General features: G+C 52.7%; 1 protein-coding gene across 2 annotated transcripts in view; it reads right to left on the bottom strand.

Annotated features, from left to right (window-relative positions):
* The window catches only part of SLC39A11 (solute carrier family 39 member 11), a 98,604-nt gene that overhangs the window by 39,351 nt on the left and 44,879 nt on the right, over positions 1-14,374 (bottom strand). For both annotated transcript variants that reach the window (XM_052807957.1, XM_052807955.1), the window contains exon 6: positions 6,034-6,204. In XM_052807957.1, coding sequence (XP_052663917.1) covers positions 6,034-6,204 — 171 coding nt within the window. The remainder of the gene's footprint in view (positions 1-6,033; positions 6,205-14,374) is intronic.

The following is a 14,374-nucleotide window of genomic DNA, read 5'->3' as shown; positions in this document are numbered from 1 at the left end:
TAGCGATACCCCACCATCCCTCCCTCCTCCCTGCAGCACCTCCGCCACCAAGGCTGAATTTGTTCTGTATTTAGCTCACGCAGTCTGTCTCGCTCCTTGCTTTGTTCCTTCTTATTAAAAAAAAAAAATAAAAAAATTCCAGCTTGTTAATGGGTTTCTGGCAATGGGAACTGGAGAGAAAACCTCAGGTGGAGCCATGTGAGATTTGGGGGGCAAGCAGGTGTGATGGGTTAACCCTGGCTGGACACCAGGTGCCCACCAGAGCCATTCTATCACTCCCCCTCCTTCTCAGCTGGACAGGGGAGAGAAAATATAACAAAGAGCTTGTGGGTTGAGATAAGGATAGGAGAGATCACTCACCAATTACCATCATGGGCAAAACAGACTCAGTTTGGGGAAAATTAACTCGATTTATTACAAATCAACCGGAGTAGGGTAATGAGAAATAAAACCAAATCTCAGAACACCTTCCCTCCACCCCTCCCTTCTTCCCGGGCACAACTTCACTCCCGGATTCTCTACCAACCCCCCAGCGGCACAGGGGGACGGGGATGGGGTTTACGGTCAGTTCATCACACGTTATTTTCTGCCGCTTCATCCTCCTCAGGGGGAGGACTCATCACACTCTTCCCCTGCTCCAGCGTGGGGTCCCACCCACGGGAGACAGTCCTCCACGAACTTCTCCAACGTGGGTCCTTCCCACGGGCTGCAGTTCTTCACGAACTGCTCCAGCGTGGGTCCTTTCCACGGTGTGCAGTCCTTCAGGCACAGACTGCTCCAGCGTGGGTCCCCCACGGGGTCACAAGTCCTGCCAGAAAACCTGCTCCATGGGCTCCTCTCTCCACAGATCCGCAGGTCCTGCCAGGAGCCTGCTCCAGCGCGGGGTTCCCACGGGGTCACAGACTCCTTCGGGAACCCACCTGCTCCGGTGTGGGGTCCTCCCCGGGCTGCAGGTGGAGATCTGCTCCACCATGGACCTCCATGGGCTGCAGGGGGACAGCCTGCCTCACCGTGGTCTTCACCACGGGCTGCAGGGGAAATCTCTGCTCCGGCGCCTGGAGCATCTCCTCCCCTCCTTCTTCACTGACCTTGGTGTCCGCAGGGTTGTTTCTCTTACATGTTCTCACTCCTCTCTCCGGCTGCCGAATACCGTCTGTCCCAACTTTTTCCCTTCTTAAAAATGTTATCACAGAGGTGTTACCACTATTGCTGATGGGCTCGGCCTTGGCCGGCGGCGGGTCTGTCTTAGAGCCGGCTGGTATGGGCTCTCTCGAACACAGGGGAAGCTTCCAGCAGCTTCTTACAGAAGCCACCCCTGTAACCCCCCCCGCTACCAAAACCTTGCCACACAAACCAATACAGCAGGGAACATCAGTGCCGCCTCACACCGTGACTCAGAGGCTCTGCGCACGCCGCGGCGCCGCTGCCGCATCCCATTTGCTCCCTTCCAGACACCTCTGCTTAGCCATGACACTTGAGGCAGAAACATCGCAGAAATCAAACTGGGGAGCAAACATGGAATGATAGGACTGATATGGAAAAGCAAGATATTTTCTTGCAGGAAGGAAAGGGCTGGAGCAAAGCGGACGACTCCGGCTCTGCGCACAGCTCCTGGGGATGGGGCCGCCCCGCTCTGCCCACCGCTCCGGCCCCAAACCATCGCAAAGAAAAAGGAAAATTCAGGTTTCCTTGGCAACATTAGGGTGGCTGGAAGGATCACCTCGAGCCTGCAAGCAACCAGACCCGACATCAGCCCCACTGCCTCCCCCAGAAGCAAGCGGCAGCAGACGAGGGTGCAGATGCTCCTCAGGGTGACGGATGGGGCACCGCTGTCCCCGCAGCGAGCGGGACCCCAGCCAGGTGCCTGCCATCAGCTGAGCGGTATTTGTGGAAGAAAAAGCCGTGTTTCCCAGCTGATGGAGGAAAGCAAGGCAGGGCACCGCCACAACCCGACATCTGCAACTGCTTCCCCATGCCCACTGCCACATACGGACACCCACCAGAAAATGACTCAGGCTCCGGTTAAGCCACCAAGGGTCCCAGGCAGGCGCAGACCCCTGCGACACCCCTGTGACTCCAGGGAGAGCCCCGGGGCCACGAAGACGGTTGCAGGACATAGCCTTGGTCCTGTTCTCCATCTCACTTAGAGCGGTGTGAGCGTTACGGGCTCCTGCAGCATCTCCACGCCGGAGGACCTCTCTGATTTCCCCAGCCTGCACACCACCGTGGCTCGGCTCAGAGCAGAGCCGACCTCTCCGGGAGCTTCCCCGGGGAGCTGGCAGCGGACCCACGGCCCCACGGAGCTCCGTCCTACCAGGCTCTCCTCCTCCTTTCTAAATGAGTGCAAAGAGAAAGGCGGTTCAACTCACACCTCACTAATTGTTATTTGTGATACACCAGTAACACTTTAATTAATCTGAAGTCTTCAGCATAACAGCCACCCAAGGTACAAAGATAAACCAGAATAAACAGAGCCTGATTAAATACATAATTAATGTTCTACTAAACCCAGCATATATGAATATTAATTAGCAGGAACAGTCTGCAGTTTGGCATCTCCTGTCATTATCAACTTATTCTTTACATTGCCAGCCCCAGCTTTGGAACAAATTAACAAACCTTTTGGTTGCCGGCAGAGCCCACTAAATACAAACTGAACGCGAGAGGCTGGTCTTTACATTCAATTATCTCACCCGCACATTAACCAGCTTCCAGCACATTTGCTTGAAACCAAAGATAGATGCATTGCCAAGACCGAAACATGTTCATCCCCAAACGGGGCTCAAAGTACATAAAACTGTTCTCTGCTGGCAATAATAAGAGGAAGCCCATTCCCCATGAGCAGCAGAGCAGAACAGGGCCAGACCCGGTCCTTGTGAGGGTTTTGGTGAAGGGATGGAGGGACTTGGTAGAGTTTGAGCTCGGGTGTAAAACACTGCAGGTTTCAGAAGAGCAAGACCACCTCCAGCCCATCAGAGGCACTTGGGCAGACCAGAGGTCCAGCAAAGTGAGCACGGACAGGAGCAGTCCCCTCCCGGCTGCATCCTCCTCGCTGCAGCACCCCAAGCACTGCATCCCCGCACCAGGGACGTGAAGTTTTACGAAGCGTTCTGAAGCGAAGGGTAGGACAGAAAACCCTTGGGAACTACCTAGACAACCTCCGATGACAGGTTCCCTGCAAATGCATTGGGCTCACAGGGAAGCAGAGCGAGCACCGCAGACGTGGCACCAGAGCCGCGCGCTTCTGCCGAAGCGAGCGCCGAGCGATTTTGCAAGCCCAAGGGCCGGGCGAGCCGGCTGCCCGCGTCTGGCAGCCATGCCGAGGTGCTGAGCATCCCCAATTTCTCGGCTCAGCACCTCCCGCCTCTTCGCCCGGCACAGGCGCTGCCGCCCCGCACACTAACCGAGGTGTCATTACGCTGCAGGAGTCTGCGCTAATTATAGCGTCAGCCTTTCCGCTCGCAGGGATGATAATTGAGGTAGAGCATTACAGTGTTTCCAAACCCTGCGCCGCAGGCAGGGGCCGCAGCGGATTGGAGAAGTGCCACCGGCGCTGCCGAGACTTTGCTGGGAAAGCAAAAGGACTTCAGCGAAAGCCAAGCCGGACCCCGTCCCGCTGCTCACCGAGAGGCTGGACCAGCATCTGCTTCTTCACGCAAGAAAGACCAGACCCTGGTAATGAGCAAGGCAGGCCACAAGCTCCTGTTTTAATCGCAATCTGAATTATTTATTAGGGCGAAATCGGTGCTGGCATCCTGCGACCTGCAGGTAGGGCTCTGGGGAGCACGACGGCAGACACGGGCTCAAGTCCAACCTCTGCGACTTAAAGTCTCTGGATGACTTTGGGCAAATCCCCATTGAAATGAGGACGTTGGCACAGGGCTTTGCCATCGTTGAGCGGCCCCCACCGAGCACAAACAGCCAGTGTCACCCCCCCAGCCCCACAACAGCACTGGGGGGCTGCTGGAAAGGCACACACCAGCTGGAAAGGAGCAGGAGAGGGACTTTGGGGACAGGGCTTGGCAGGGACAGACAGCCCCAATGTGACCCAGAGACCCCCACCGAGCTGAGCCAAGCCTCCAGGCAGGGGCTGAGCAGCAGAACAATCCGCAGGTCACCGCTCACACACACCTCTCTGGATATTAAGTTTTAATATTGTGACCTTTAAGATGCAAGAGGGAACTTCTGAGCCTCTGTAACCGTCCAAGGGTGGCTTTGTGCTCTTGCAGAAGCAATGAAAGGTTAGACCAGCGTCTCTGCGGCAGCCAGGGCCGTGTTGCCATTAACCTATTGCTACGGGTGACGCTTTGTTCACTCCTCTACAAAACTTTCTTTTTTTGCCGGTAACAGAGACAGGAATCCCCAGCCGACACAGCCCGAGGCAGCGAGATGCACACGCCGCCCGGCTCTTCACCCCAGCTCCCTGACACTTCGTTTGAAGAATGAAATCCAATTACGGTTTGTTCAGTGCAAACGCTTCCCTGTTTTTTGCGTGTGTGGCTAATTTAAAGCTCCCTACTTGCCTTGTCTGCCAGGCATCTACCTCCCCCAGCAATACATGGAGCTGAACTAAGGCATCTGAGTTATCTACCTATAACGTAAAAAAAAAAATAATAATAATAAAAAGGGATGAAAAGAGGAAAATCCACAGGAGCAGGAGTACACAAGGGTGCTCGGAACTGATGACTGGCTGGAAGGAAGCAATTACTGCCCAGAGACAAGCAAGTAGCAGCAAGGCTGGAAGGGATGGCAGCTCACAAGCGCTTAAGCAGAAGAACGCCCACGCGCAGCCCGGCTCCAACACCGAGGCAGCCCGCTGCGTGTTTCCTTTGATTTTTTCCTGCCATTCAATTCTGGGGTGCCCTTGCAAGGGGAGAAATACAGGATCTGTGATTACAGACCCATAACGGAGCCTTTTCACCCGGGATGCCCCTCCAGTGACGGAATTTAAGACAGATGCCCTGGCATTGGATAAAAGTCACTCTCGAAATCGAAAAGCACACGTGACGACGCAAGGCAGCTCCCCCTTCGCCGGCTCTGACGGTGAAAGCAAGCCCCGTGCTGCAGCAGCTCTCACGGCTGACAATAGCCGCCTCCTTGCCAACAAGGCACACGTTCACGCCAGCTCAGAAAGCACAGCTCTTCCAAAGGCGCTCATTGTTTTTCCCCAAGTTTACAGATCCAAGTTAGGCAGAAAAGCCTTTTCCTATTCCCCCTGCGTGCCCCCATCCAGGCTACAACCTGAGACGGGCAGAGACTGAGTGGAGAACAGAGAAAGGAAAGGGGATGGGAAGGAGAAGAGGAGGAGGAGGGAGGGGAGAGGAAACCAGGAAAACAAGCATTTGAAAAGGTTGCCTTATATTACTTTCAGCACCACCAAGAATTGCAAAGTAGCCAAGCATCCTCAGCTGTTACAAATTTATCTCATTTTTTTAATCACACCTTTTTCTGCAGTCTCAAAGTCCAGCCCCTGGCAGGACGCAGCCCTCCACGACTCAGGGCTCTGCAGTTTTGCATCTACTGGCAAACTCCATCCCTTGAATAAGAAAGCCCCAATTGTACGTGCTCCCGCAGAGAAGCAGCGCTTTAAAATGCATCTCTTGCTAGTACACAGACCAGAAGAGAAACGTATAAGAGACCAGAATTTGTTGTCTTTACAGCGTCACGTTTCTCAATGTACTCTCGGATTTACAATTTTCGCCCACGACAGGCTGGCAATAGCGAGTGAGGCTGCAGATGTTCAAGACGCAGCAGCAGCCTGAGCCCGCAGGCTCCCTCCGAGCCCCCTCCCCATAAGGGGTTTTGCTGCCAAGACCTTACGTGGTTCAGCCCTACCAAAAGAGCGAGATTTGACGTGATAGACCTTGTCAAAAGGCACCCAGGCACCCACTCGGCGAGTACCGTCTGCCAACAGCAAGAAAAAGAAGAAGGGAGAGAAGGCGGCAGCCCTGTATGATCTTCCCAGGATGGCACCGACCCCGGGAAGAGGCTGCCCGCAAGCCAGAATTGGATGGACAGACGGACGGGACTTACCTGGGATGTTGTGGATGGTTATAGCGAGGATCATCAGCATAATCCGCCTCCAGCTGCTGCTGCCGGCCATCGGGGCACCGTCCCTGGCCACGGGGAACGCCGGGGGGCCGTCTGGCAGGCTGGCCCCCGCACCCTTCCTCCTCTGATAGGGCTCCCCGTTCTCACCTTTGTCTGGGGGTACAGAAAAACAGCCAGGTCAGCCAAGAGGGTGACAGACGGACAGCCGGGCATCCCCTGCCTCCCCTCCCCGAAGGAAAAAGCAGAGAGAAGGAAAAAACACTGACCAAAGCAAGGCTGAAGGGGTGTGTGTGTTGGCCTCCCCTCCCCTTCGTTTCACTTTAGGGTAGGGGGTTTCCCCCCACGCAGACCACAGAGCCCACAGGCCAGGGAGACCCTGAGACAGAAGCTCATCCTCTGCCTCCTCCTCCTCCTGGGAGCCGATCCTGGTCCCGCACGGCTCCCCAGCATCCCTCCCGGGCTCACACCCACCTGCAAACCCAAAGTCCCGATCTGGCGGGGATGAGCTCTGGGGCTGGTGGCTGACGAGGATGACGAGGACAGAGCTGCCGGGCAGCAGCCGCAGGGACCCGCGGTGAGACCGTCACCCCCCACCAACCCCAAACCTGGCAGGTCTGCAGTCCCATTGCCTTCGCGGATGAAGGAAACCCCTGCATTTTGATTTCACCCCAGTCACAAAACGAGCATGCTGAGCTGTATTTAGCAACTATTTGTTCCGCTACCAAAAGATTTGCCACTGCTATTTGCTAAGACATTGCCAGATAACCCCGGGCTCTCCCAGACCTCTGCTCCCAGCAGGACCGTTACTATCGGCTCTATTTCAACCAGTTATTTAAAACCATGCCACTAAAACCCAAGCGCCAGTTAGGGCTGTGAAGGGTGCAATCAGCACCAGGCAGCAGCATACTAAAGCCTACGCACACTGAGACCTTGACTGTTCACCTTCAGCATGAAATGGTGAAGGGAAACCAAGAAACCAGGAGCACAAATTCATCAACTTCACATAGTAACAGCTATGGCTTTGTCTTAAAGATCTGACATTTAGACAATAGAATTCTCTCTCCCTGGATTTATATAATTCTCTCTCCTGTCCCTTGACCCACCCACTCCAAGATTTTTTCACAGACACAGTGCAAGGAGCCATCTGAAACCATTTTGACAGAATGCCAATTGCTTCCCCTGCCATTTGGAGGCAGGATGATGCCCGACCATCACGTCGCACGTTGCACAGCGTGCGTTTTCAGCGCCAATTAAGAACCTCAGCATAAGAGGGCTCATGCAAATTGACACAGGGGGTCACCTTGGGAAAGCAGGGGTGTCAGCAACACTCTGCATCTTGCCATCTGTAACACAAAAACGGACACGTAAAGGCATCCCAAAATGGTCCTCAACACCACAGAAAATAAAACCCAGAATTTAACATGTTTTGGTACCAAAAAACCAGGTCAAAGACTAAAACCCCACTTGACGGCAGTGGGACCAGGCAGCGATCCGGCGGATTCCCTCCTGCCACTTCCCATGCTACGGGAGCATCCCCGGACGGCATCAGCAGAGCTGCAAACCACGCTGCCCGTGACTCTCACGCTTTCCCCCAAAAGGCCACCACCGCTGCTGCTCTGCAAACAGAGCAAGATGCTGCGCAGATAAATATTGTCGTTGTTGTTAGCCGTACGGAGCCAGACACTTTCTGTCCCCAAATCCTAGCCCAGTCAATAATGCGCAGTAACATTTGATGGCAGAGCTTCATTCCAGCCTGCGGGGACAGACATAAATATTTTTTTTTTAAGCAATAGCAAGGACAACCAGATCCAGCAGAGCGGCTTGTCCAATTCACCGCAGGAACGCTGGCGCAGCAGACCCCTGGCAACGGGGCAGCCAAGGCTGAAGTCACTTACAGATGAAAGTCTCTTCTTCTGCCAGGCCAGATTACTTTAATTGCTTGGCACACATCCCCCTGGCCCCACAAACACCGTTATCCTCAGCTGACCTTGCCCCGGCCACCGACGCTGACCCGTGGACCTACACCCAGCACGCTGCTGGTAGCCCCATCACTGGAGCGCGATGGGCATGGGTTTGCACCATGGCACTGTCCCCGTGCTGCCCCTGGGCTCCCAGCATCGCTGCTGGACCACCTACACGAAAACCAGGGTGATGCGAGGATGCAGAGAGGCGCAGAAATCCCCCTCCGGCATCAAGGGCTTTCCAGGGAGAAGGAAAAATGGTTTACGTGACATTTAGAGAAGAGCACTTACATTCAAGTGACAAAACACCAGCGTTTCTCCCTTTATAGAAAGCAACAAGTGTTCAATAAAAGCACAAGCGACCGCAACACCGCGACAGCCAGAGCAACATAGGCTCTTGAGGCAGTTTTTGCGAGGTACAAATGCAGGGTGAATGCTGAAAGCAGAGGTTTCGGTGGCTGCTGGGGAAGCTTTACATTTTGCAGACTTCGTGTATCTGCTAGGGGAATGCAGGGAAAATGCAGAATGTGATATCAGTGACTTGTTTTTTCTTAAATCAGGGCAAAAAAAGCTGCCTGCTGACAGTGCAGTAGCACCTCAGCTGCGCTCTCATCTCTCACAGCACCAGCTAAGAACAGCGTTACTGACACCAGGCAGGCAACTCCATCACTGGCAATTTTCTTCAATTTTTTTTCTTTTTCTTTTTGCTCATCTCATTATGTGACCTGGTCCAGTCCACCCTTAGCATTTCTGACTTTAAGACTGTGCTTAAAAACAAACCCAGCTGTTGACTCAAGAGAAGCATGTGCCATCCAAAAAGTACAAGCCTGTGCCCAACACATTTTCTTCTGCAATCTTAGATCTTTTTCCCTTACCTCCTTCTCACCTACCCCAGCTCTATCCCAGGACAAGGCTCAGGCTGGAGCCTGCCTCCTCCTCCCCTGGGTTTATCCAGCCTCTCCCTCCAGCCGCAGCCCGGCACGTAACAAAATGCCAAGTCAAGGAGCCATCCAACACCCCACGTCGCTGCTCCGGCCAAGTCCTTGACCGCATCACCCTCATCTTCTCTGGGATAAACTAAACAAAATGAATAAAACCAGAGATTTACTTTATCAGGGATGATCTGATCATTACAGTATGGATTATGGCCATGTGCTCCCAGGCAGGGGATGGGCACGGCAGGCAGGACTACCTCACCCAGAGCCACGCAGCAAATCCACAGCAGAGCCACGGGTGGAAACCCCAGATGTCTCGGCTCCTGTCCCCACAGTTTAGGCAGAACGAGCCAAAAAAAATCAAAACCTCCCAACTGCTTTTCGCTTGGCGCTTAACAGAACTGATAAACCAAATGTCATCAGCGCTTCCAAAAATCTAACTTCCCAGCTCTGAACAAAACTCTGCCTTGGCACCCGCTCTGCTTGCAAAGATGTTAATTTGTCCCCCCGCTATTACACTCCCGTCTCCCTTTTGGCTATTTCTCATGCACCATTACCTGGGGAATCGCAGCTCTCCCCAGACTGGCAGCAGGGAGAGGACCGCCCGTGGTGGCACGATGCCCGGGATTTCTCGCCGTCCCCTCGGGACACACACGGAGCTCCCAGGAAGGGAAGAGCCGCCTCCTGCTCCGGCTTGACCCAGCTGTCCAAAGCGGTCCCGGCAATGGCGATGCACTCACGCACGGGAACTCCCAGTGCTTTGAGCTGTTGGTTTATTGGGCTTTTCGTTGCCTTACTCCAGTTGTACTTTCTCCTTATTTCCCTTGTCCCTGTATTCGACGGGTTCACCGTAAAACTGCGCTGTCCCTCAGGACTCCTGCCGCAAGGCAGCGCGAGGCTTTTGCTGGTGTTTAAACACCAAAGAGAAGCCTTTCCAGCTCCCTCTTCCAGGCTTTGATCTCAGCTCCCCCGACTCCTATTTGTGGGCGAATTTTCATTGAGAAAAAAAGCGTGCTTTGCTGAACGCCTGGCCACAAGCGTGGGGGAGATCCCCAGAGAGGAGCTATGAACGCCGCAGAGGGACCCAGACCCTCGGGGCTGCCCATACCTGCAGAAACCAGATGCCTGAGAGCATCAGACACGAACATCCCACTCGGCTCGCAGGTATTCGGCTTCCCCGGCTCCGCAGAGGAACGGAACAAGGGATGCAACGGCCGACGTTCATCTCCTCGTGTCGCCTAACTGGGAAAGTTTCAGCTCTCCCCATTCTGTTGAGAATTACCATGGCGTTTCGGCAGCACTCTCTCCCCATTATCAAATTACCAGAAAAGACCTATTTTACAGCTCTCACTAATGAAAGCGAATGCCCAGACCAGCTCCATTGCTTAACATGAGCCTGCCACTCGCTAAGGTATCCATTCAGTCCCAGCACACAGGTATCACTTCTATTAGATACCTTTTTTTTTTTATTGGTTTATTTTACTTTACCACTTTTACTACTTTACCAAGTAGTCTGCTTGGTACTACTGAAAAAACTTTTGATGAAAATTAGACTTTTTACAAGCATATTTGAAGTGCCTCCAAGGACAGCGGTGACAAAGGACGGCGGGGATGCCTCAGTGCCCACGGGGCGAGGAGCTCTGCTCCCACCAGCGGCAAACGGGGGAAATCTGTGGGAAATAAACAAAATAGATGCAGCTTTTATAGGGGAAGTGCTGAGGGTGATTTGGATGGACAATTTGAACACAAAATTGCCTCTCATACAAATTATCGGTGCGTTAGCAGAGGATAAAGGCAGCAATAGCAAAACCAGGGAGACAACCCCAGCATAATTCTCCCAGTAGTGTCACACATAACAGTGAGACTACAAACCGCACACGGGTCAAGTGATGTGTTTTAATTCCAATTGGTGTTGGAAAAGATTTAAAAAAAAGGATAATTATAGTGGACTGATGATACCAGCTCACAGCGTTGGACACAGCATGGGAGGGGACTTGTGCGGCTGTCACACCAAATGCAGGACCCAGAGTGCTCCCAGCTTGAAATGCTGCATTTGCACAGGCCAAGGGGAACAAAACAATAATTATGGCTAAACACGGACTTGGCTGGAAATCAAGAAAGCCTCAATAGCAAATTGGGGTAGCGATAAGAGCAGAACAAGGGGTGGTTTTTAAAGAATAGCTGACACAATCAAACAAGGGTGCTCAGAAGAAGGTTGCCAAGACAATTGTGTGGCAAATAATTATCTGCGCCACATACATTATTTTAAATCTTGTTCACAAAAAGTCCTCTATGTATTCTACTCGATTTATCATTATTGAATTTCTTAGTAAAGCTGCAGGGCAAAGATTCTGCCAAAAGTTTAATTACATATGTGCAGCCTGCTGCATTTTTCATATCCTCTGCAGCCAGCACTGGAAAAAGATAAATGGCTTTGAGTATGGCTTAAACTGCTGGTGAAATATAAAAACCAACTGGCTTCTTATCAGCACGTGAAATGGCTTTTTATTTTTGATTATTTCTTAATGAAAACTGTTTGCATTAGCCATGAGCTCAGCTTTATTGTACTCGCAAGCAGTACACAAACAGTAGAATATGCTATTTACTCTCTGTGCTCAAAAAAACCCTCTTTACTGCAGCACTTTAGCTCCCAAATTCAAACCAAAGTCTACGGAGCTCTCTAGCTTTTCACATCTGCTTTAGAGCCCTCCTCCTCCTCTCTAATTAGGCCTGGCTTTAGCCCTGCCTCTCTCCTCCTACAGCTCCCAAATGCTTGAAGTTAAACGTGCTCAACCGGGCTGCCAAGCCAGGGATGGGGCTACTTAATTCCCCTGTCAGCAAAGTCTCTGTGCAAGGAGCCCATGCAACCCCACTTAGGCAGCCTGAGACCCATTTTAGTCTCGATTTGGCTGCAAACCTCCCCCTCCAGCCCAGCTCCACGGCACCAGGGAGCTCCAGCATGCCGAGGGGGAAGAGATGGGCTGGGGGGGCTGGAGGGAGCCGGTACCCCCCGGCAGAGGCACGCTCTTGCAGGCAGCATCCCCACATCTCCTTCTTTCTCCATGCCGGAGCAAACGCGTTCATGGGAATCTGGAGCCTCCCTTGGCAGAAGACGCTGGAAGGAAAATCATTTACAGCTCCAAAATCCTCCTCCATCTTTTCCCCCATCGATTTCCCCATCAAATTCTTGCAACAAGACTCTGCCTCCCCGAGAAGGGATCTGGACCTGCCAGCCGTCGAGGGAGGGATCTCTGGGCTCGCACAGCAGTGCAAGTCCCACGCCGGGGGCTTCGGGGTTTCTTCCTTCAGCTTAAGCTTGCAAGGGATAAATTAGCACCCTCATTTATAAAGATTTGTCAGCTCCCATCTCTAAAGTGTGGGAAAAAGGAAGGAGAGACAGTGCCAAGCACGGATGCACAACAGACTTATTAAAATTTATGATTAACTGCCGCTCACTGGCTATTTGTAAAAATTGTTTGGTGTTGATGCGCATGGAAACAAGGCAAAGGAAGAAAAGCATCAAATACTCTTATTTCGAAAGCCTCCACCCAGCAACGTCTCTGGCTCTCTCATCTGTTTCTACGATATCCATTATAATTGCACCCGCGGGGCAGCAGCCCCTAAGCCCAGGTAACAGCAAAGCACCAGGAGCGAGCCGGAGAGCAGCAGCCAGCGGCCGGCCCGGCTCCAGCAAACGTGCTGCCAAATTCCTCTCGGCTCCTCCAAGCCCCACACCGCTCTCATTATTGCCAGCACCTGCTTGTTTGCAGCTGGAAATCTGTATTATGCATTATAGCCAATCTATTAAAACCAGGAGAGCAGAGCAAGCTTGGTCTGACCCTTTGTCTGGGGGTGCGGTAGGGCAAAAAGGACAATTTGCTAAAGAAAATGATAACACAAGTAGTTGACATCCCTTCCCAAGGTACAGAAAATAATCGCACGTTAAATTCTGTCCCCTAATGGCTGAGATAAATCAAAATGACTTGGAAAATTTCTAAGATTCCCAATGGCTCCATAGTCAATCCAAGCCCCTTACAGAAACACTCGCCTGTACTGCAAGCGCAATGCTGTTAACATCTCTCACTCTGCAAACCCAAGCCCTTTCCCCGCTCCGCTCGTTTGCATAAACCCTGGATGCTCCATTAACTTTAAGCAGATGTAACAAATGCTTCGTGGCAGTTGGGCTTCATCCCTGTGGCACACGGGTCCCATCAGCACTTCCATTCTGCAAAATCCACCCTGGACTCCACCTCTTGCTGCAACACAAAGGCATCGCTGCTCGCCTGCGGTGCAAACGGCCACAGCCAGACAGCAGAAGCATCTCCATGGGTCCACAGAGATCCTGAGCAGCGGGGGCAGACGGAGGACCACCCTGGTAAGGAGCATCCCTCCTTCGTCTAAAAGCTACAGAAGGCAGCCGGTGCTGCCCGCGGGAGGGCAGGCAGCACCATTACCCAGCACCCCCCCCCCAACATGGACCAGTGCGCACCATCCCCTTCTCCCCAGCCTCTTGTTTTCCTTCATTTTTTGACCATGAGGAAGCCCCAGAAGAGAAACTGCATCAAAACCAACAGCCACAGCCCTCGGGAAGCGGAGCCAGACACATGCACGCTCCCAGCAGCGCCCACGCTTCGCTCCGCATTACGGCAACAGCACGCTCTGCCTTCTGAGGACACCACTGTTACCTTTCTTCGTCTTCTTTTAACTTTTTTAAAGGCTTTTTTCAAGGGTTACAGGCAGCATCTAGGCCTGAAGCCACCAGTCCAACTGCTCTCAGCACCGAGTGCCCATCCCATAGTGAATACAAGTAATCGAAGCTATTCCTCGCACACGCTGGCAGCGAGCGACGGGAGCTCGTCCTCCTCCTAAGTTTCTCCATATCCTCGTTTTGCTCATCCTCCTTTTGCCGCTGCAGCAGGAATTTCAGGGAGCACAGAAGGGCCTCAATGCTAAAGAGCAGATGGGTGTTAGCGAGCATCTGCTCCCTACTGCCACGCAGGCACGCTGCTTTTATCTGACACCTCTGTAAGAGGTTTTAATTACTGTAAGTAATTAAGCACAGCACTTCTTATGGGATAACTGTTATCCCCTTTGCAGACAGGTACAGGGAGAGGCAGCGAGTGCCACAGGCTCCGAGCCAGGCGGAGGGGAGCCGGCAGGAGTCCCGGGTCGCACGCCTCTGCTCTGATCAGGTCTGACAGCACGGATCACACTGGAGCTGGAAATAAAACTGCCAAGGGAAAAGGTTTTCTTTTAAGGAATGAGTCCCCAAAGCAGGGAAAATCCAGCTCCTGGAAAGTCTGCACACAGAGCACAAAGCTGCTGAAAAAGGAGCTCCTTGGAGTTACCCAACTATGGTCAAAATATTTAATATTTAAAAAATAGCATTTATTTACTGCTAGCAAAAGCTTAGTCTGCTCAAGCAGA

The sequence above is a fragment of the Harpia harpyja genome, chromosome 14, assembly GCF_026419915.1.
Source record: "Harpia harpyja isolate bHarHar1 chromosome 14, bHarHar1 primary haplotype, whole genome shotgun sequence".
Classification (NCBI taxonomy): domain Eukaryota; kingdom Metazoa; phylum Chordata; class Aves; order Accipitriformes; family Accipitridae; genus Harpia; species Harpia harpyja.
The sequence above is the reverse complement of the archived record's forward strand: the minus strand, read 5'-3'. Positions and strand labels throughout refer to the sequence as shown.